The sequence below is a fragment of the Puma concolor genome, chromosome B4, assembly GCF_028749965.1.
Source record: "Puma concolor isolate L17-30 chromosome B4, mPumCon1.1.hap2, whole genome shotgun sequence".
In the NCBI taxonomy this organism is placed as follows: domain Eukaryota; kingdom Metazoa; phylum Chordata; class Mammalia; order Carnivora; family Felidae; genus Puma; species Puma concolor.
The window spans coordinates 51,091,682-51,115,732 of NC_141673.1; the positions used below are offsets into that span (position 1 = coordinate 51,091,682).

General features: G+C 41.9%; 2 protein-coding genes across 16 annotated transcripts in view; one reads left to right on the plus strand and one right to left on the minus strand.

Annotated features, from left to right (window-relative positions):
- Positions 1–7,039, plus strand: part of GRIP1 (glutamate receptor interacting protein 1) — a 684,764-nt gene extending 677,725 nt beyond the window's left edge. For all 14 annotated transcript variants that reach the window (XM_086712887.1, XM_086712895.1, XM_086712890.1 and 11 more), the window contains 2 exons: positions 2,906–3,052; positions 5,242–7,039. In XM_086712887.1, the coding sequence (XP_086569013.1) occupies positions 2,906–3,052; positions 5,242–5,469 (375 nt within the window). In that variant the 3' untranslated portion in view covers positions 5,470–7,039. The remainder of the gene's footprint in view (positions 1–2,905; positions 3,053–5,241) is intronic.
- Positions 7,040–9,354: 2,315 nt separating this feature from the next.
- HELB (DNA helicase B) overlaps positions 9,355–24,051 on the minus strand; it is a 33,502-nt gene continuing 18,805 nt past the window's right edge. For both annotated transcript variants that reach the window (XM_025926856.2, XM_086712898.1), the window contains exons 10-13: positions 21,680–21,908; positions 20,741–20,884; positions 14,139–14,624; positions 9,355–10,658 (exon numbers count right to left, since the gene is read on the minus strand). In XM_025926856.2, coding sequence (XP_025782641.2) covers positions 10,554–10,658; positions 14,139–14,624; positions 20,741–20,884; positions 21,680–21,908 — 964 coding nt within the window. In that variant the 3' untranslated portion in view covers positions 9,355–10,553. The remainder of the gene's footprint in view (positions 10,659–14,138; positions 14,625–20,740; positions 20,885–21,679; positions 21,909–24,051) is intronic.

The window sequence follows — 24,051 nt, forward strand, 5'->3', positions numbered from 1 at the left end:
CTGAGTGCCATGAAAGTGATCCTTCCTTGGGAGTCAAGTCATTTCAGATTTTAAAACTTCATATACACTACCTCATTTAAAACTAAGACTTTGGGGGGGCACCTGGGTGGCGCAGTCGGTTAAGCATCCGACTTCAGCCAGGTCACGATCTCACGGTCCGTGAGTTCGAGCCCCGCGTCGGGCTCTGGGCTGATGGCTCAGAGCCTGGAGCCTGTTTCCAATTCTGTGTCTCCCTCTCTCTCTGCCCCTCGCCTGTTCATGCTCTGTCTCTCTCTGTCCCAAAAATAAATAAACGTTGAAAAAAAAAATTTAAAAAAAAAAACTAAGACTTTGGGGCATCTGGGTGGCTCAGTCGGTTGAGCATCCAACTCTTGATTTTGGCGCAGGTCTTAATCCCAGGGTCGTGGGATTGAGCCCTGCGTTGGGCTCCATGCTGAACGTGGAGCCTGCTTGGGATTCTCTCTGTCTCAGTCCCTCCGCCACTCTCACTCTCTCTCTAAAAAATTTAAAGATAAGTAAATAAATAAAAAACCTGAGACCCTTACCCATCTCTAAGGATTGTTACGAGGATTAAATCAGATATCTTCACTGGTGATAAACTCAAGAAGGCTATGTTTTGCTCACTGCTGTATCTTTTTATTTTTTAAGTGCTATGTCCTTAGTCCTTAAAACAGTGCCTGGCACATGGTAGGGTGCATGCGCGCACACGCGCACACACACACACACACACACACACACATACATTCACATGCACACAATGATAAAATGAGCCTACAAAGGCTATCATTCCATTAAACTTTGGTTCCCTCGATTCTTTTCCAAACATGTGATAGCCCCTCTTGTTTGTGGAGTACCACGTGGAGCAATTCTAATGTGCACAGGGATCACCAGGGATCTGCAGGTGCCAGTTCGCTGGGGCTGAGATTCTGCATTTGGAACATGCTCCCGAGAGGTGTGGATGCTTCCGTTCTGGAACTCACATCAAAGCACATTTTTTTTTTCTCTCTCTCTTAAAGCAAAGTTGCAACAAAATCCTTCCAGTGTACTTGTAGGAAAGAGCCAGGTAGGGGTAGAATGTTTATATATCTTAATTCATAGGATCTAGGTAAGATGCCATCTATTATGAAACTCACCTGATTTCAGAGAGTTAAATATATATATATATATATATATATATATATATATATGCTTATCTTAGAACCTATGAAATAAGGCATAAGTGTGCGGTGTCTGGAATCAGACAGGACCCTGCTATTCATTACCTTTGTGACCTTGGGAGAATTACTTAACCTCTATAAAACTGAATTTCCTCACCTCTGATATGGCAATAACCATGAGGGCTGTCTGGCGAATAGTACTGACTCAGCCAGCTTGATATTTTAGCGCTCTGCCCAGTGAAGTAAAAAAAAAAAACACAAACACCACTTTTTGTAGTTCTTTCAATATTCTCGACTTCTCTGAAATACACTAAGTGGGTATAAAAAACAGACCTGTGTCGTCTTTACTTTTTGCCCTGTACAGCTCTGAATTTTCTACTGTTTTACAGACACATATTCATGTATTACTTGCATGAAAACAAAAGACAAGAAAACATTTTTTAAAAATAATTAGCATAAGACAGAAAGTCCAGATCATTGCTTGAAGAGTGCATCAGTTTGTATGGAGGGCATCGGGCAAATCTTAGCGGTATCAGTGGCCAGCTTAAAACATTAGGTGAGCACAAAGTGCTCAGTATGTCCCCTGGCAGGGTCCGGGACAGCATATGCTCAGTAAATGTTACGCATAAATGTGCTTGCCTCTGGAAGGCAGCCTCCTCTCTCGTTCACCGCTGTTTCCCAGCACCCAGCACCATGTTTAGAACATCATAGAGACTCAGTACACATTTGGCGAAATGTATGAATGACCGGAGGAATGTATGAACCTCAGAGTAACTCTTGCAGGCGGTCAGATGGGAGGCATGAGGATCATGGGAAGCTTGAACCGACAGGTGGCTGCAGGTGCGGAGGGAACCAGTGAGGCCCCTAGCTGAGAAGGGGCAGTGCCTGGAGTTGCTAAAACCAAAGCCTGGTTGCTCTTCAGGCCGGACCCCAGAATGTGTCAGTTACAAGAAAACTTTCAGGTCTTTTAACTCATTTTTGCTCTCAGTATGGACGTTCTGATTGGGATACCATACCATTGGCGTCCATGGCGCTTGCTCAAAGGAAAATGATATACTGAGCGCTTACCTGGCACAGCATTGGGCTCGGTGGGCAGGAAGGAAAGGCCTTTGGCTTGGTCCTGATATCCAGCAGCTGCAAAGGGCTGCTACTGGCTACCCCCCAACACCCGGGTGCTGCTTCAGGAAAATAGAGAAGTCAGCCTGCCCTGGGAAAATGCTCTCCTAGACCCATCCAAGGACTGTGATTAACAACAACAACAAAAAGACCAGGACTCTCCAGTGGTTCCCTTCTCCTTCCTTTTCAGTTCTGAGTGGGACTTTACAGATTCCAAGGATGTTCTTGGAGAAGGGGAAAGCAGCAGGGGGATGGGGAGCTGCCTAATGTATTCCAAATCTATGATGCTACTGAGTAAATTTGTTTGACAGATTGTCAGACAATTGTGGCACGAAAAGTTTCACAAACAAAAGTGTCCAGGGGCGCCTGGGTGGCTCGGTCGGTTAAGCGTCCGACTTCGGCTCAGGTCACGATCTCGCGCTCCGTGAGTTCGAGCCCCTCGTCGGGCTCTGTGCTGACAGCTCAGAGCCTGGAGCCCGTTTCCGATTCTGTGTCTCCCTCTCTCTCTGCCCCTCCCCTGTTCATGCTCTGTCTCTCTCTGTCTCAAAAATAAATAAACGTTAAAAAAATTTTTTTAAAAAACAAGTGTCCAGCCAAGCTAAATGTCCCCTTCACATTTTCTCACTTTGCAGGTGACCTTGTACAAGAGCTCCGATGTGGAAGATTTTGGGTTCAGCGTAGCAGATGGCTTGCTGGAGAAAGGAGTATATGTCAAAAACATTCGCCCAGCTGGGCCAGGAGACCTTGGTGGCTTAAAACCCTATGACCGACTCTTACAGGTAAGACCTCAGGTGAAATTCTAATTTAACTTTCCAAAGTCTTACCTGACCGATGCCTACCCATCTTTCTTTGCCTCAACACTAGATTAGGGCCCCTTCTATATGGGATAAAAACCTTTCCCTTTGGTAAAATTTACCAGTCATTGAAATTGGTTCCCTGTGTATATTCCCCAGCAGCTTAGAAACAGCTTGAGAACGGAGCTGGTACATTACTCTCCCATCTCCCGGTATACAATACACGATATCTCAGCATCTCACACAATTATCTGAAAGCAAGAAGCCAAACCTTGTTTACCGAGTGGAATACCATCATGGTCATGTATAGTTTCAGTGAGCTAAGCAAATTCCTGACTTGACGTACACTTTTTAGGAATAGCATTTTGTAGGAAGAAGAGAGGGTTGACATCAGTCTTGAAAATGTATCTAACTGGAATGAGTCTGGCACCGAAGAGCTGACTTTCAAAGCATGAGGCTCTACTGATCGGTTGGCCTTCAGACACGCGTTCACCAGAGCAAGTTGTCGTTGATCAATTACGGTTTAAAAAATTTTTTTTTTTCAACGTTTATTTATTTTTGGGACAGAGAGAGACAGAGCATGAACGGGCGAGGGGCAGAGAGAGAGGGAGACACAGAATCAGAAACAGGCTCCAGGCTCTGAGCCATCAGCCCAGAGCCCGATGCGGGGCTCGAACTCACGGACCGCGAGATCGCGACCTGGCTGAAGTCGGACGCTTAACCGACTGCGCCACCCAGGCGCCCCGATCAATTACGGTTTTAAAACCAGTTCTGGCGATCGTCTTTACCACAGCAATGGAACAATTAGTCTTATGCTGGCAGGATGGGACACTTTTATTTTCCACAGATACTCTAATATTTGTTGAAAGAATAACTGTGGTTACTTAACTTCTATGTGGCTCTTCCTAATCTATAAATTGGAGCTGCACTGTACCTGCTTTCATGGAAGTTGAGGCTACAAAGGTAGACTGGGTTCAGACTGTGAAGGGCCTTGAACGCCACGGTAAATCTCTTGGACTTTGCTCTCAAGCATATTAATTTCTTAAGCAGAAAAGTGACATAATTTGTTAATTTAGAAAGACCATAGAATAATACCATACGTGGATTGGTGTAGAATGGGGAAGGGGAAGACCACAGGGAGGGAGACGAGGTACGTGTGGGTAAGACACCTCTATCTGACCTGAGACCTTAATGCCTTCAGTACTTCCGGGTAGAGCAGTCTGGGAGGCAACTGGCAGTTTGGACTTGTTGCTCCGAAGAGACGTCAGAGCCAGATTTAGGAGATTAGGTTACTGAAGGCATGGGTTTGGATGAAGTGACCTCTGGTGGGCTTATAGTAAGAAAGAGAACAGAATCAAGGAGAGAATCATAAGAAAAACGAATGTAAAGGACAGGAAGAAATAAAGGTAGGCGAGAACTGAAATCAAGTTAAAATGGATCCAAACTGATGTCACAGAGAGCCAAGGAAGGAGAGTTTTAGGGATGTGTGGCTGTCAGGCACAGCCAGTGCTAAAGGCCAAAGCAGATGAGACCCGTATCTGTATCTGTATTAGACAGTTGGGGTCATTTGTACACTGTGTCGGGTTCCAGATGTGGCAAGATTGAGAATGGAAAGTCAAAGAGTGGAAGCAGGCACGTAGATGGTTTAGAAACCCTTGCCGGTGAAGAACAAGGAGAAATAAAAGAAGATGAGTACATGCAAAAGCTGAGGAGGGGATGGGCTCACTTCTGAGAGGTAGTTCAACATCACGGCCAAGAGCACAGCTCTGGGGTCAGCCAGACTGCCTGGGATCACATCCTATCTGGACCGCTTACCAAGTGCTGATCTAAGGCAAATCTCTGAACCACTCTGTGCCTCACCTACCTCATCTGGAAATTATAGGGATAATGTTCGGCACTAGGACCACATGCCATGTGCGAGGCAATCTGCTCAGCATGGGGATGTTGGGACATGTCCCTGTTCCAAGCTCTCAAGGGCCTTACAATTTAATAGCAACGAATAAGTCAGCCAATGACCACCTTCTAGGGTGGTCAGAGAAAGGACAGACCTCTCTGCGTAGAGGGCTCACTTAAGCATCAGCAGACACCTGTTAACATGGCAAGTATTACTCTGGGTTTTGAGAATTATCTCAGACTATGACAATAATTCAAAGTGGCCCTTCTTGATTTTTCAGGTTAATCACGTCCGAACGAGAGACTTTGACTGCTGCCTTGTTGTGCCCCTCATAGCAGAATCTGGTAATAAGCTGGACTTGGTTATTAGTAGAAACCCACTGGCCTCACAGAAGTCTATAGAACAGACTCTACCAGGAGGAGAATGGAGTGAACAGAACAGCGCTTTTTTCCAACAGCCTAGTCACGGTAGTAATTTGGAGATACGAGAACCCACTAACACATTATAGCAACGCTTTTTATAAAGCAGGACAAAAGACAATATCTACATGGTGCTAAAATATCCCTTTCAGATTTCTGTGGCATTTAAAGCACAGATAATCACGTGGCATTAACTGCAAGCACAGAGGTCTTTTAAATCTCTCTCATGGCTCATGTTCACTTCCCCTTTCAAGCTGAAGAGGTTTCTTTCTTGGTGACCACTATGGTATATGGCAGCCAATTCCCTGCCAAGCCCAATGGTAGAGAAAAAGAAAAGTAGGCTACCCCTCCCCCCAGTTAACATCAGAGGAAATTTTTTACAAGTTCATCTTCCAATCACTTTTTGAAAAGAGAAATGTCTGTTTGAAACTGTTCTCTATGACAATTTCCTTAATTCACTTTGAAATCAGTTTCTTACCGTGAAGTCGTTAACGTTAAGAACTTGACCAAGTCTTTCCACAAAGCTGGCTCTCCTAGGGGAACTCGAGTTTGAGATGTGGCCGGGGACTGCTGCCATGGGAGGGGTACAGGTGTAACATTAAAGTTCTCTTAAAACGTTTCAGCGATGATGCACGTAGGAGACCATAATAGGTGGTGGTAAATGTTTTGCCCCAATATAGGAATGATCTTAACTAAGATGTATGCTATTCCCTATGCAACAAACTAACAAACAGGATATGTCTTGTGACCTGTTTTTTTGTTTTTGTTTTTTTTTTAAGGACACATTTTTAATAGCTGCAAATCTCTGATAATGAATTAGAGTGCTTAGGAACACTGAGAATGAGTTATCTTATTTTTAAAATTCAGGACTAAGAACTTAAGAGAGAATGAAGAGTCTATTAAAATGAGGTTTATCTTAATGATAGGCAAATCAAACTCATCTTGCTTGACATGTTTGGAAAACTGTTTATAGAGGGGTGTACAGGACACGTACTTTAAAATGACACTGGACTATCTTTTGTTCTGAGCCATGCCACTTCTCGAAATTGTAAATACATCTTTCACAAAATGCATTGCCAATTATTACCATCCCTCAAAGCAATAAATTGTGACAGTTGCTTTTAATGTTTGTCAGCAACTGTTCTCATTTGTTCAGATATTTTGAATAGTTACACTAATAACTGTTATTTGGTGAATATTGAAAAAAAGATAGATCTGTATATGGATTGTAGAATCTCCATACTGAAATGATTATTTTGCAAACATCTTCATTTTGGTCAATAATTCAAACGACTGCTTAGGTAAAGCATTTGAACACTGTGTCCTTTGTTTAAGGAAAAAGTTCACCTTTCTTTTTGTGCAAAGAAATATATTATTTCAATCATATGTCACAACCCGCCAGGGCAAGAAAGTATAAAGCAGAATCATGTTAAAAAAAAAAAAGAAAAAAAAAGATCATGAGTCACTTAAATATGTATTTTTATTTGTAACAAACAAGTATTAAGCTGTAAAGTATTTTTGTACAAATTTAATACTTTAATAGCATGGTATTTATCGTCTATGTATGGTTTTGGGGACTTGAAAATTGTTGCAAATATTTGTATGGAAAAAAAAAACCCTCTACCAAATGGAATAAAAAGTGATTTTGAAAAGCCAAAATTATGACATACAGTTTTTTGGTGCTTTGAATATATTTTATTCTAGATGACCCCTATACAATGCTTATTGCTGTAGAATTTTCTTTTTTTTAATGTGTATCTTAGAGAGAGAGAGAGAGAGATGGAGTGTGAGTGGGAGAGGGGCACAGGCAGAGGGAGACACAGAATCTGAAGCAGGCTCCAGGCTCTGAGCTGTCAGCATGGAGCCCAACGTGGGGCTCAAACTCACGGAGTGTGAGATCATTACCTGAGCCGAAGTCAGACACTCAACCAACTGAGCCACCTAGGCACCCCTAGAATTTTCTAAAGGGGAAAGGTTTTGCCTTAAGCTTGAAAAGCAGCATTGGAAGAATGGGAAGAATATGAGTTTTAAAATCAGATCTGGGTTTGAATTCTAGCTCTGGTACTCACTGGTGGTACAAAATTTAGTTAGAGTCAGTTTCCCCACCTGTGATACTGAAGGTCATAACTGTACTCCAGGACCATTGTAAGAACAAGATGTAAAACATACAAGGTTTAAGTCCTAACACAGCCCGCAGACAGAAATACCCCAGACTAATTATACAATTATTTTAAGTGACAAAGACAGATTTTAACTCAACAATCATAATAACATCTGCCCTCAGAGAACAGTACATGTGTTCATGAAATACATTATATATACTAAGATGTACCAATTTTCATGCATGCTATGCTACTTAAAACTTACACTTATAGTCCCAACATTTTCATTTTTGCAGACTGTCTTGCAGGCCTTGTAAATTCACAGGAACAAGGTAAGGATGTCCATTCTCACCATTTGTATCTAACAATATATTAAAGGCTCTAGCCAGAGCATTAAGACAAGAAAATGAAATAAAAGGCATCCAGATTGGAAAGAAAGAAAACGATCTCTATTTGCAGATGATATAACCTCATATATAGAAAATCCTCACTAAGGAATCCACTAAAAACCTATTAAAACTAATAAATGAGGTTAGCAAGGTTGCAAGATACAAGATCAGCTATATTTCTAAACAGCAGCAATGAAAAACATCAACATCATGGGAAATTTTTTTTTTTGCAAACAGTAGTTCTAAGAAGGGACTTGCATGTCAAATGTATAAAGAACTCATACCTCAATAAAAAGAAAAGTAACAATTTATAAATGGGTAGGGGCACCCGGGTGGTTTAGTCGGTTAAGTGTCTGACTTTGGCTCAGGCCATGGTCTCACAGTTCGTTGAGTTCAAGCCCCGAATCAGGCTGTCTGCTGTGAGCACAGAGCCTGCTTCGATTCCTCTGTCCCTCTCTCTCTCTCCCTGCCCCTCCCTCATGTGTGCTCTCTCTCTCTCTCTCAAAAATAATAAAATAAAATAAAATTATTTTAAAAAATGGGTAAAAGATCTGAATAGACATTTCTCTGAAGAGGTCATACAAATGAGCAGTAAGCACATGAGAAGGTAATTAACATCATTCGCCGTAAGGGAAATGCAAATGAAAACCACACTTCACACCTACTAAAATGGCTATAATCAGTAAGTCAGATAATAGCAAGTACTAGAACGTAGAGAAACGGGAACACTCACACACTCCCAAGTATAAATACAAAATGGTACGGCTGCTTTACAAAACAATCTGGCAGTTCGTCAAATGGCTAAATAGAGTTAGCATAGGACCCAACAATTCCACGCCTAGAAATATAATGAAAAGAAATCAGGGGCACCTGGGTGGCTCAGTCGGCTAAGCCTCCAACACTTGATTTCAGCTTGGGTCGTAATCTCACGGTTTGTGAGATCAAGCCTCAAGTCGGGTTCCTGGGCTGACAGCACAGAGCCTGCTTGGGATTCTCTCTCCCCCTCTCTCTCTGCCCCTCCCCCACCCGCCCCAAAAATAAGTGAAAAGAAACTTAAAAAAAAAGGAAATTAAAATCCATGTCCACACAAAGCTTGTAGGCCAACGCATGCTATAATAGCCAAAAAGTGGAAACAACGCAAACGTCCATCAACTGATGAACCGAGAAATTCAATGTGCTATACCCGTACGACAGAATACTATTTGGTAATAAAAGGAGATAGAGGCCTTTTGTCTTACTGCACTACTGGAAGCAAGATAGGTCACCTGCAGCTCTACTGGAACCACCTGCAAAAATTCAGCCAGGGTTCCTGGTTTTGTCTCATCGGCTCAAACCAACATGGTGTGATCCAGAAATACAGCCTCCATATATGCTGCCATATTTTCCATCAATACACCAAGGATATGAGGCTTCATCTGGTTAGACTGAGTGATTCCCCTTGAATGGACTATCCAAGACATCCACCCAATAAAAGGGACAATGCTAGCTCTTGGTACATATTTATTAATCTTTCATAAAAAGACAGATATGAGAGGTGCCACAACATGAAGTCTGAAATCATTATGCTAAGTTAAAGAAGTCAGTAACAAGGAAACACATATTGTAGGATTCCATTTGTAGGAAATGTCTGCAATAGGCAAATCAATGGAGACAAAGTAAATTAGTGTTGCCCAGAGCTGGAGGGGACGAGGGGGTCAGAACTACGAGGTACAGGTACTAAGAGGCACATCTTGGAGAAGATGATGCAAGTGTTCAAAAAATCCATTGTGGTGTCAGTGGCACAACTCCATGAATGTACTAAAAGCCACTCCGTTTTACCCCTTTAATGGGTGAATTGTATGTGAATTATAGCTCATTAAGGTTCTTTTTCAAATATTGGAATCACAGGTACATTTTTTTTTCTTAACCTTTTCTTTCACCGGTTAACAATAAATAGAGCTCTAAAAAAAATAAAATCACTGAGAGAAAATAATTTTCCAGCGGTAGAATACCTTCAAAACAATGTATTCATAAAAGAAATAACAGTCATGTGCCATGATGGAGGGGTTAGCTAATGCTACAGTAGAAATCATATTGACTATATAAATGTATCAAATCAACACACTGTACACTTTCAAGGTACACAGTGGTAACATATGTCAATGGTATCTCAAATACAGAAAAAGAAATGTACTCCCAAATCAGAAGGAATTTCCAGGTGAAGTGGGTCCGGCCGGCCGTGATGGAGCAAGGAGCCTTGCCAGATGAACACTTGGCAGAAGACCCAACAACCTGAAAAATGTGTGTCAGTTAATAATACGAGAGGCGTAATTACAGTCTGTCGTGACCATGGCTTCATACCATGGGCAAAGACCACCCAACATGATCATGGAAGTTAATAAAGGCATTATTGCAAAAATAAAACACTTTTTAAAGTACAAACTTTAAAAAATATATACATATATGCTATCAGTTCTCATGATGACAGATGTTGAACTCATTATGGTTTTCTATGATCAAACGGATTTAAAATATCTGCTAACACAAACACCTTAAAATAAAACCCCAGTTACACATATCCTGTTTTGTACCTTAATATTGTCAAGCTACGATGTTCATTTGTGTTAAATAGAAAAAAGACAGAGAGAGAGAGAGAGAGAGAGAGAGAGAGAGAGAAATTACTTTCCGCAATCTGAAATCAAATTAAGTTTCTTGATTACTTGTGGGTATGAAAAGTTGCCGGGGGGTTAAACTATTCAGTCTCAAATTCCGAAGTTTCAAAGACACTTGCGGAGATGATTCTTCCACCTGTTAGGACAGCAATAAAAATGAGATTAATTTCATGAAAATACACACAATTTGCCCTATGTACTTCTGTTTCCTCTACTTCCGCGGGAGACATAATATCTTCCCCACCCCTTGGAAGACCTGAGGAGACCACAGCAATCAGCTGTCGGCAACTTGTGGGATCATACCTGCTTTGGCTCACTGTGGTATCCTTAGCACCCAGCTCTGGGACGGGCATGAAGAAGTGACTATTTGTGAATGAGGGTATATATACATATTATATACATATATTATATATATATACACACTATATATATATATATATATATACACATAATATATATACACACCATATATATATATATTTACATAATATATATATATGCACACTATACACACACACACACACACACACACACACACACACACACATACTTTCTACAGGTATGGCCACTACATAATTTGGCAGCTCAGTTCAAAATGAAAATGTGGGCCCTTTGTTCAAAGTTAAGAACTTCAAGATGGTTAAGTGCAGAACATTAAAGCAAGTATGGGGTAGTTTTAAGCACAAAGCCCTGAATGACTGACTACTGCTCAGCTGCACATCCAAGACACCGGCCTTGGGTGTGATAAGACGAAACACTGCAATGCCAGTACTCTTGGTACTGTTCGTGACTCCCAAGCACAAGGCAAGGGATCAGTATGGTCATGAGAAAGTTTCACCGCCATAGGGAAATGAGAAAAATAAGCACAATCAATCTTTCACAATGCTAAACCTGTTCAATTTAGAGGACTATACTGGTTAACTTTATGTATCAACCTGACTATGCCATGGTACCCAGATATTTGGTCAAATATTATTCTAGATGTTTCTGTGGACCTATTTTTACATGAGGTTAACATTTAAAAAAATTTTTTTAAGGTTTATTTATTTTTCAGAGACAAAGACAGGGCGTGGGGGGGGGGGGGGTGGGCAGAGAGAGGGGAAGACACAGAATCTGAAGCAGGCTCCAGGCTCTGAGCCGTCAGCCCAGGGCCTGACGTGGGGCTCAAACTCACGGACCGTGAGATCATGACCTGAGCTGAAGTCGGATGCTTAACCGATTGAGCCACCCAGGTGCCCCAACATTTAAATCAGTAGACTATGAATAAAGCAGATTACCCTCCATAATGTAGGTGGGCCTCATTTGATCACCTGAAGGCCTTAAGAGAAAACTTAAAAGAAAAAAGATTGCCTCCCAGAAAGAAAGAATTCTGCCTGCCCTTGGATGCAAACTGCAATGTCAATTCTTCTTTGGGTCTCCAGTCTGCAGGACTACCCTGGAGATTTTGGACTTGTCAGCCTCTACGATCATGAGCCAATTCCTTAAATAAATCTAGACAGATAGATGACAGGTAGGTAGGTAAATAGGGACATAGACACAGGCTACTGGTTCAGGAGAACCCTAATAGAACTATCTTTATTTAGGGATTTTGTGATTACTCCCTTTCCAGATTTTTTTTTTATAATAAAATGTCATTTTCTTTCAAAAAAAATTCTGGAAATCACTGCTTTATATGATAAATTTTTAAATATTGATGCATATGCTTTTATTTAAAGGGGAATTTCTGTTTTGTACCCCCCCCCCCTTTTTTTGGTTGTGGGATACAAGGCAAAAAAAAGCAACAAAACAAAACCAAGCAAAACAAACAAACAAAAATCAGGACAATATTTTAAGCTTTTTTTTTTTTCAAAACCCAAAGCTATTAATCCACAGAAAAGCCAAAGCTTTCATGTAGGAGAGGCTCAGCCATCAGTACTTGCAGAATTAAAATGCTGATGTGGTTCTTATGAAGCCACCCGTACAGGAAAGAAAGGTATGAGGGCAGCCCCTGTCAGTGAATTTGAGCTTCCAGAAATCACATATCTCACAATTATGGAAAACACAGAAGTCCCTAATTTATCACTCACGAGCCTTTGAATTCTTAGTTTCCTCATTTCCAGGGATTTCTGTAGATGTCACATGTTTTTGGCAAGGCTTGCGAGAAAACTGACCCTCTGCGGCCAGCGCTGGACTCTCCGTGTTCACAGACCAGAGCTTAAAAACTTTGGCAAGCTCGGCAGCGAAGACGGGTAACGCTGTCATTGTCTCTTTGTACCATCCCAGAAGCCAGAAGCCACCCATCCCATGCTGGCATGAAGAAATATAAAGCAAGAAACTTTTAGGCCAAGACTTTTTGTTTGGAATTTTCTGTTCCAGGTCCAAAGCCTTATTACCCCAGGGTCTTTGTAAGAGGTGATACAGCCAATTTCAGGAAAAGATGTTTTGCTGATATGGTAATTCCATATCAAAGAGTTGACGTGGAGCACCGAATGAAGCTTAGAATCGGCAGGGACCCTACTACTTCCAAGAAGGTAAAAGAAGAAACTTTGGGGTTTTATGACTCCCCTTGTCACTTTCCTTACAAAACCTGTCCCTCGGCCTCATTTCCCAATCCTAATGTAGCTGGATCCCCCCGGGAAGCCCAAGCCGGAGCCTAAGAGTCCTGCTCGGGCCCAACCCCACCCACATATAACCGGCCATCAAGGCCCGTGCACCCCTTGTCCCTAAGCATCTCTTTTCCAACCCCATCGCTACCACCTGACTTCAGAACCTAATCATTTTGTTCAAGCCATTGAAATCATTTTTGCGCTAGGAACTCATCCCCTATGGCCTCCCAAAACACTACTCAACTCCGAAGTGACCTTCCAAAACTTCAGTGCACCGGGCTCTTAAAATGCCTCTAGTGTTCTCCACTGTGTTCAGAAGAACGTTCAGCCTCTTGGGAAGAGCCTGTGTCTTCCGACTCTTCCAGTGTCTTCAGCTCAGCCTCCGATGGCGTGCGTACTCCAGCCACACTACTCCATACTTGCGATGGCCCAACAGGCTAAGACGTCACACGCCGCATGTGCCGGCAGCATCTCAGAGGACAGTTTCACTGTCCCCTATCCATGTGGGGTCAGAGGCTATCTCTGTCCTCCTTTCAGAACTCTGCTTGGTACTGACAGCTCACATTAGCACTTTCCCCTCGGGGCTCCCACCCTGGCCCCTTTCAAGGTCATGGCCTTGAAAGCCTACGGACCCCAGCACATGAAGCGACTCTCAAACTTCTATTGGAACTTCATTTGTTCCAAGAATGTTGATAATTACCCGGCCGCTTTCACGAACAGTGGGGATAAAAGTGAGACTGTGGCCTACAAAGGGGAAGGGGAGGGTGACAAGGAAGCTATGCGGAAAGACAGTGCAGGATGACAAGGTCTCTCGGCACGCCACCTGTGCCGACCTCATGCCAGGCGACAAAGCGCGCTAGGATCGACCAGGCACAGGGGAGACGACACGTGGCAGAGGGGAGAGAACACTTGTTTTTAGGTCCGATAGCACAATTTAACACTAATGAAAAATCCACAGCCACGTATCAGCACCCTGAAGTCAACACGACTTAAATACAGCGGGAGCACACGAGAACGTCAGTCACTCTTACCATCAGGACTTTGCTTGGACTTTCAGCATCACTCATGCCACAGGCTCTTTTGGACCCACGGGGTTTTGATGGATCTTCATCTGTATCCACCTCATCGGGTGAAGAGAATTTCCACTCTCCGGCCAAGGGGAACGTCCTGTCATCAGCTACGGAGGCCTTGCTTCTGGGTGTCACAGTGCTGGCTGTGACTGCAAGGTGTGACGGTGTTGACGGCTGTGTGCCGGGCCTGCTGCTGTCTCCAGAGCTCTCCGACGGGGATGCGGAATCCGCCAGAGACGCGCAGCTCTTGGAGAGCTTGTTTTGCAAAAAGTGTTTCAAACGGGTTTTTCTAGGGGCACTGCTTTTCATAATTGCACTCCGGAGGTGAGACTCTTCTGCGATGACATACACTCTGCCGCGGCCCCGGGTCACCGCCGTATAAACGTGCTGCCAGTGCTGGCGGCCCGCCTTCCCAACCACGTACACGACCGTCTGCTCCTCAGACCCCTGGAGGGGGGAGAATGCAGTGGGAAGGGTTAGTTTTGCACAGGGGGCTCTTGTCTTCACACGGTCCACCAAGATAGAAAACAGACAAGTCCTAAAAGGGATCTCTGCTAGTCGGCCAGAATATTCACCTAAATCCACCTTACGCTTCCGGTTTATTCATTATCCGAGACCTCATGATTCCTAACTGTGCTGTTAAGTTCAGGTCTGACGGATCCACAGCTGGCTTGTAGAAACCCAGCAAAAGCTTGAAAGATTGCATGCGGTGCCAAATCTTCCCTCATAAAAAGAATGTTCAATGATTGTGTAGGCTCTATGGATAAATGTGTTACCCTATTTGTACCTACAGGAGAATAGATAAGTTCGTTTGTTTATATCATATCAAGTATCTGTATATAGACATTTGAAATACTATTCTGCAAATGGCAAAGGCGCTTTAAAACTTAACAAAATTTTAAAAACAACTGGATACTTTTGGGGCAGCTGGGTGGCTCAGTTGGTTAAGGGTCGGACTCAACTTTGGCTCAGGTCATGTTCTCGTGGTTGGTGAGTTCAAGCCCTACGTTGGGCTCCACACTGGAACCTGCTTGGGATTCTCTCTCTCCTTCTCTCTCTGCCTCTCCCCTGTCTCCTTCCCTCCCCGTCCCTCAAAATAAATAAACTCTAAAAAAATAAAAAACAAAAACTGGATACTTCTACGTAAAGAGTGATCACAACTATGTAACACAAAATAAAATGACTCTGATCCAAAAATGTACACACAAATGAACACAAATACCTAACAAAATGAGTCATACAAAAAAAAGAAGGAAATCCTATCAAAAATTTAACTAGTCTATCTCCAAAATGGAGGCCCTATGGATTATTTTTTTCTTCTACTTTTCTGTATTCTCCCATTGTTGCACATTTATTACTTTCATCAAGGTGAACAAAACAAAAGAGAACAATGAACTTGTGCTTTTTAAGTTTAGCAAGAAGAATTACATAGGCAAGAAAAATGCCCAATGTCACCATGTGACTGTGAGCAAACAATTTCAAGTTTTGGGACTATTCTCAGTCCCTATTGTTTTCAGGGCCGACATAAACTAAGAAGTGCTTTGAACCATTCTCTCTCCCAATGTCCCCATACTCCCCCCACCAAAGGAATTGTGGGAAGACAAATGAGAAGACGAGACAGGTAGGAAACACAGATCCCCAGTTAAAACCCTCTTCCACAGCAAGCCCTTCTGTCTTACCTAGACACAGAAAATTGGAACCAATGCTTCAGATTATCAAAGTGTGACAAATACTTCCTTCTGGTGCTGCTGAGTCTCAGAAATGTACTTCAATGACACCTGATTATGCAAACGCCAAATCCATTGTATAGACGCACAGCACCGTTTATCCCTCTGGACTTCATATTGGGTACTCCTAAACTGGTAAATGTCTAACCTAAACTTAGTTCATCGAGCTCCTAATCAAGGAGCACAGAAAAACCCAACAGCTTCATAGTCCGTCTCCTTCGCACTCACATGTGCTGCAATCCACGGCCCTCACAGCATCTATAGGGATATGCATAAAAAGCAAATCCAATCACATCCGACTCCGCTTAAAGCCACAGCTCTCGAGCTCTCAAAGCAAAGTCCTAACTCCTTACTATGGCTCGTCTGGCCCTTCAGAAGCCAGCCTTGGACCTGCTCCCTTCCCTCCTCCTCTCTTCTCCTCCTTTCCATGCACAAGCCACGCTCCATCCAGCACCACGAACCTCTTTGTGGTGCTGCCAGTGCCAGCCCCCTCCTGGATCAGCTGTCCCATCTATGCACATTCCAGAGCCCCAGACTCCCTCTGTCACAGAACATTTACTGAGCTGGAATGTAACTGTTTGCCACCTTCACCGTATTTCTCCTTGCTGGACGGTAAGCTCTGCAAAGGCAGGGCCGCGTCTTTCTTGTTCACTGCTCTTTACCCAGTGTCTAATGAATAATTATAAAAATTAAACAGCCATACCAAAGGTGTGCTTAAAAAGCAGGACATGGACATCTGACGTCACGGCAATAACCTGCTATAAATTATTCGTCCATTTTTCATATCTTCCTTGAATCATGAGAGCTTTCAAACTTCTTAAAGGAGGCAGGTTTCATACACTGACTTTTAAATTATGTATACGTCCGTTCTCTAAATGTGTTCTAAAACTCTACATCTGTACGAATAAACACAAACCATTGATTCCTTTCATGATGTTATAGGCTCAGAATCTGAAAATATACGGACCTTAGAATAGGGGTTAAAACACTCTCTCTGCAAATGGTCAAAAAATAAATACTTCAAGTTTTGCAGGCCAGCTGTTCTCTATGGCAACCACTCAATTCTTCCTTTGTAATGCAAAAGCGGTCAGAGCCAATACGTAAATGAACAAGTGCTGCTGTGTTCCAATAAAACTTTCTTTACAAAATCTGGTAGTGGGCCAGATATGGATACCATATTAAATCATACAGTCCTAGAAGGTCTTAGGAGGTGATCTGGCCCCCAATCCTACCCTCCCTTATCCCCCCTTACTTCTCTGACCTCGTCTCTTGTCACTCTCCCACACTGGCCTCTTTGCTGTTCCTGGTCTTCAAATGACAGACAGCCTGCCACCTAAGAACTGTGGCCTTGGCTATTTCGTCAACCTAGAATGCTCTTCTCTCCGATACCCACATGGTTAACTTCTTTACCTCCTTCAAGCGTTTGCTCAAATTCCACGTTCTCAATGAGGCCTACACTGACTAACGTTACAACTGCATCCCACACCTATCCCTGCCCTTTTTCCATAGCATTTGCCACTTTCTACCATAATGTGTACAGTTGACCCTTGAACAACATGGGTTTAAACTGCACAGGTCCATTTCCACATGGATTTTTTTAAATAATAAATACAGGGCAGTCCTGTAAATGTATTTTCTCTTCATAATAATTTTCTTTTTTTTAATGAATATTTTTTCAGGTTTATTTATTTTGAGAGAGAGAGCACGAGTAGGGGAGGGGCAGAGACGGGGGGGGGGGGGGGGGAGAAAGAATCCCAAGCAGGCTCTACGCTGTCAGCGCAAAGTCGAATGTGGGGCTCTATCTCATGAAATGTGAGATCATGACCTGAGCTGAAATCAAGAGTCAACTGCTTAACCTACTGAGTCTCCCAGGAGCCCCTTATTTATAATTTTTTTAATATTTTCCTTACTGAAGCTTACTTTTCTAAGATTTTTTTTTTTTTTCAACATTTATTTATTTTTGGGACAGAGAGAGACAGAGCATGAATGGGGGAGGGGCAGAGAGAGAGGGAGACACAGAATCGGAAACAGGCTCCAGGCTCTGAGCCATCAGCCCAGAGCCTGACGCGGGGCTCGAACTCACGGACTGCGAGATCGTGACCTGGCTGAAGTCGGACGCTTAACCGACTGCGCCACCTAGGCGCCCCTAAGATTTTATTTTAAAGTAATCGCTACGCCCAGTGTGGGGCTGAACCTTACAACCCCAGATCAAGAGTCACACACTCTAGGGGCGCCTGGGTGGCGCAGTCAGTTAAGCGTCCGACTTCAGCCAGGTCACGATCTCGCGGTCCTTGAGTTTGAGCCCCGCGTCAGGCTCTGGGTTGATGGCTCAGAGCCTGGAGCCTGCTTCCAATTCTGTGTCTCCCTCTCCCTCTGCCCCTCCCCCGTTCATGCTCTGTCTCTCTCTGTCCCCAAAAAATAAATAAACGTTGAAAAAAAAAATTAAAAAAAAAAAAAAAAGAGTCACACACTCTAATTCTTGAGGCAGCCAGCTGCCCCTAGCTTACTTTATTCTAAAATAACGTATATATTATTAATGTATAACATACAAGATACGTGTTAATTGTTTGATGACCATTAAGGCTTCCAATCAATGGCAGGGTATTAGTAGTTAAGTTTTCAGGGAATCAAAAGTATACATAGATTTTTTTTTTTTTTCAACGTTTATTTATTTTTTTGGGGACAGGGAGAGACAGAACATGAATGGGGGAGGGTCAGAGAGAGGGAGACAGAGAGTCGGAAACAGGCTCCAGGCTCTGAGCCATCAGCCCAGAGCCTGACGCGGGGCTCGAACTCACGGACCGCAAGATCGTGACCTGGCTGAAGTCGGACGCCCAACCGACTGCGCCACCCAGGCGCCCCATAGATTTCTGACTGCAATGGGGGGTTGCTGCCTCGAGCCTCCACAATGTTCAAGGGTCAACTATAGTTTACTTGTTTTACGGTTGTATCTGTCTCTTTCCTCCTCCCCAGCAAATGTAATCTTCACAATGGCAGGTATCTTTCTTTGTTTCATGGACTGATCTAAACCAAGCACCAAGGACCGTCTGACTCAATAAATATTTGTTGAACTGAACATGGAAGAAACAAACTACACTGATAAAGATAATAATCACGAATGTTCTTCTAGGTAAGAGATGCTCTTTCAACCACAAAATGACAGATTCAATAAAAGGAACAACTAGAGATATTTACTCCAACCTTAACAAAGTAATAAAAAGTCCCCTTCAAACTTCATTTGTCCAGAAATGTAACAGAAGACTGGATTATAAATTTGAGGAAATCTCTTAGGAAAAAAAAAAAAAAACAGCAAAATAATAATGAGATGGAAAACAGGAGAGAGGTAAGAAATTCAGACAATCATTTCTGGAGGCCCAACATAATAGAGATTCTAGAAAGACAAAACACAGAAAACACAGGGCAAGAAACTTAAGGAAATTATTCAAGAAAATTTCCCCAAACTGAATGATACGAGTTTCTAGAATTACAGAGAGTCCATCATAAAGATCCACGGGAGAAATTTTGCCAGGACCTGCAGCCAAGAATATGTGTACTTCTTAACAACTGGCTGTTCTGGGTTTTTTTTTACCCAATAGACACAGTCCACTGACTGCTTCTCTCTTATTTTGAAAACAAAGCCAAATCTTCAGCCTACATTAGCAAGCAAATAGGTCAGTGTGCATATCCGCATCCCAACCCTCCCTTGGCAGGAATGCGTTTACCACCCTTACCTTGATCTTCTGCATGACATCATTTCTTTATCTTTTAAAAGGAAAGGCTGAATTGGGGCCATTTTTTTGAAAGCCATTTCGACTTCTTTTTGGAACTGAGATGGAGTAGGTTAATAAATAAAACACCATCCATTAAAAAAAACCACACACACACAAAACAGAACCCATATGCTAATTAGTTTGCCTACCAGTAGAGGATACAGCCTAACCTAAATTTTTCCACATGCAAATGTAGGCTGATGCAGCTTCATGATTAAAGCAACATACCAACATCAAAGAGGGGCACGCAAAACAACGAGTTAAATAACAGAACCACAAATAGCTTATGAGAAGTCAAGAGTATTAAAATGAGCTTAAAAGCAAATTGCACTAAATGCAATGTTGTGTCCAGGATTAGATCCTGGAACAGAAAAAGGATATTCTTGGGAAGCTGGTGAAATCCAAATAAAGTGTGGAGCTTCGTTAATAGTAATTCTTCCAACGGTAATTTCTTAGTTTTAACACAAACACCATAGTTATGTAAGATGTTGTCATTAGGGAAAGTCAGATGAAGGGTATATGGGAAGAGTCTCTGCTATCTCTCAAACTCTTCTATAAAACTAAAATTATTCCCAGGCGCCTGGGTGGCTCAATTTCAGCTCATGTCATAATCCCAGGGTTGTGGGAATCAAGCCTTGTGTCAGCCTCCACGCTGAGCTTGAAGCCTGCTTAAGATTCTCTTTCTCTCTCCCTATGCCCCTCTCCCCAGCTCATGCTCTCTCTAAAATTAAAAAAAAAAAAAAAAAAAAACCTAAAATTAAAATTATTCCCAAGTAGAGAGTAGTTGCCTCAGAAGAACAGAGGAAAGGGATGTATTTGTCAAAACCCATCCAACTTGATAAATTTAAATACGCATGCAAATTATACCCCAATAAAGCTGATTATACAATAATAAAAAAAGCAAGCTGCAAAAATACATAAACATCAGGAAGCCATTTATGTAAACTTTGGTAACCTTGTTCCTTTTTACAAAATAAAGGCAACAAAATTAAGAAGAAAATCTTTGAAGGTACTACTCCATGGCTTCGAAACCAGTTCAAATCACTTTATAAATGTCCACTGTTACCTGAAAAGTGTGAATAGTTCTTGCCCAGGCATGTTTTATATGACAATATTTCATCAGTTTTTCAAAGTCCACTGTTATTTCCAAGCCAGCCATATTATTAATCGTCAAAGATCTTCTCTTTCCAAAAGTTACATCAGTTACATCCTATGATCAAAACAAAGAATTATTCTGTATGTTTTCAAATAGACACACTGTAAATATAGTCTATTTTTGTGCTGAATATTAAATGCAGACTCAAGTAAAATTGCATGTATATTCACAATTGTTAAGAACTTTCAAAAGGCTTAAAATCTACACTTGAGCACAAACTAAATATATATATACACCCAAACTTGAATAAATTTGAAACTTAACCTTAATCTGATTCTATGGAGAATAGTCTGTGTGCCTGACTTATTCTGAAGTCTGTACGTTTCACTTCTCGCACTGACTATGTAAGTCTGCACATATTCTTTGCAAAAAGTTTATATTTCCTCACATCCTCACTGCTTGTAAAGAATAAGCTTCTATGTTTAAGACGGTGTTTATACAATGAGAACAAATTCAAAGAAACCTCAATGGTTTCTGTATTTAAGCAGCAACCAAAGAAATGATGTTTTGCAAAATATATTAAGTATGTCACTTGTCCCTTATTTTTTGTTACTTGAGCCCTCCGAACTTAATAAAAATGTTTCTTAACAAAGTCTTCCAGAAAATATGAGAAAGAAACCTATTCCACCTCATTTTATGAAGCCAGTTTTACTCTGAAACCAAAACCAGACAAGACATTACTAGAAAACTACAAACCAATATTCCTCATAAACGTGAATGCAAAACTCCTTAACAAAAAATTATGGAAGAATGTCAACAATTCCGATATGATTAGGTTCTGAATCAAACCTAGGGCAATTAAAAAAAAATCTACCTCTAATAAGGTACTATTTTTCTGTTGTCACCTACCTTTGTTATAAAAAATATTTCTCCATTGCAGAGTCGAATATCACTTTCAAAGTCATGCTTATTTTTAGCAAAACCATGAAGAGTACCATTAAAGTTTTCACCACTGGCCTCTTGTTCATTACTCTCCTGACTGGGAGAGGTATCTTGAGGGAGTAGCTCTGAGAGATACACATTCCTGGTACAACAAATTTTATCACCAACTCCAAACTGAAGTCTATTCCGATGGTCTCTGAGTTAGAAAATGAGAATACGTCATCAAGGTTTAGAAAGCCTCAATTTCATTTTGTTCAGGCATTAACCCCCACTCAGATCTGATCCAATTCTCAAAATAATTTCCAAACTCTCTCTCCTTCAATTTTGTTCTCCAAATGTCAACAAGAAATCAGGCTCCCACAATCGTGGTCTGATTACCTATCCTGTCTGTGGCACCTCAAACTCAATGACATTTCCCAGCCAGATGTTTTCAAGTTAGAAATCTTGGCATAAATGCTGATGTCTCTCTTTCCCTCTATAGATTCTAAAAGTTATCCAAATTTCTTACTTGACACATGTCCAAAGGCAAGGGAATTAAAAGCAAAAATGAACTATTGGGACCTCATGAAGATAAAAAGCTTCTGCACAGCAAAGGAAACAACCAACAAAACTAAAAGGCAACCAACAGAATGGGAAAAGATATTTGCAAATGACATATCGGACAACGGGCTAGTATCCAAAATCTATAAAGAACTCACCAAACTCCACACCCGAAAAACAAATAACCCAGTGAAGAAATGGACAGAAAACATGAACAGACACTTCTCTAAAGAAGACATCCAGATGGCCAACAGGCACATGAAAAGATGCTCAATGTCGCTCCTCATCAGGGAAATACAAATCAAAACCACACTGAGATACCACCTCACGCCAGTCAGAGTGGCCCAAATGAACAAATCAGGAGACTATAGATGATGGCAAGGATGTGGAGAAACGGGAGCCCTCTTGCACTGTTGGTGGGTATGCAAATTGGTGCAGCCACTCTGGAAAACACAGTGGAAGTTCCTCAAAAAATTAAAAATAGATCTACCCTATGACCCAGCAATAGCACTACTAGGAATCTACCCAAGGGATATAGGAGTGCTGATGCATAGGGCCACTTGTACCCCTATGTTTATAGAAAACATGTTTATATGGCTTCAACAAGAGCTAAATTATGGAAAGAATCTAAATGTCCATCAACTGATGAATGGATAAAGAAATTGTGGTTTATATACACAAGGAGTACTACGTGGCAATGAGAAAGAATGAAATATGGCCTTTTGTAGCAACGTGGATGGAACTGGAGAGTGTGATGCTAAGTGAAATAAGTCCTACAGAGAAAGACAGATACCCTACGTTTTCACTCTTATGTGGATCCTGAGAAACTTAACAGGAGACCAAGGGGGAGGGGAAGGAAAAAAAAAAGTGAGAGAGGGAGGGAGCCAAACCATAAGAGACTCTTAAAAACGGAGAGTAAACTGAGGGTTGATGGGGGGGTGGGGGGGGTGATAGGCATTGAGGAGGGCGCCTGTTGGGATGAGCACTGGGTATTGTATGGAAACCAATTTGACAATAAATTTCATATTAAAAATAAATAAAATAAAAAAATAAAAGTTATCCAAAGTCTTATGGATTCTGCCTTTTAAATTCATCTTCTCCTCTCCAATCTCTCCTACCCCTGCCCTATATCACGTCTTATCCCACGTACATATATTTCTATTCTTGTAACTATGATGTTATATCGGAATAACAGTAGCAAGTCGAATAAATGCTGGTGATATACCAGTTACTGTCATAAGTGCCTTAGAGATATTATTTCATCCCATCCTGACTACAACTCTATGAGGGAAATTCTGCATCGGTATCCTATTTTTACACATATGGACAAGTTAAACTACCTGCCTGAGATCACAGTCACTGGGACACAGACTGGGTGACCCACCGCTGGTGCTTTCTAACCCTTTGTTAGGCTACTAAAGTGGGTTTTTTTGTGGGTCATCCCTCAACAGACTGGGAGTTCCTCCTGCAACTTCCACATCTTTATTCTCTGCACTTAACAAACAGTACAGTGTTGATAAATGCAAGAGAAGTGAGTTAATTTTTCCTGTGTGTAAACACAGTAGCTTTTCTACACTGCTATTTCTCTGATAGATGTCCCCTGGGGTGCTCTCTATGGGCATCCTGTTGCTAAGGGTCTTGGACATGCCTACACACATATTATACTTGAAAAAAAATTCTCCTGAATTCCCCATACTCATCTCCAAGAAGCTGGAGGTTGCCAACTTGAAAACCACAAGAAACACTGTATTCCTTATTTTTCTTATTACACTGATTACTGAAACAGTTCCCAAGGAGAC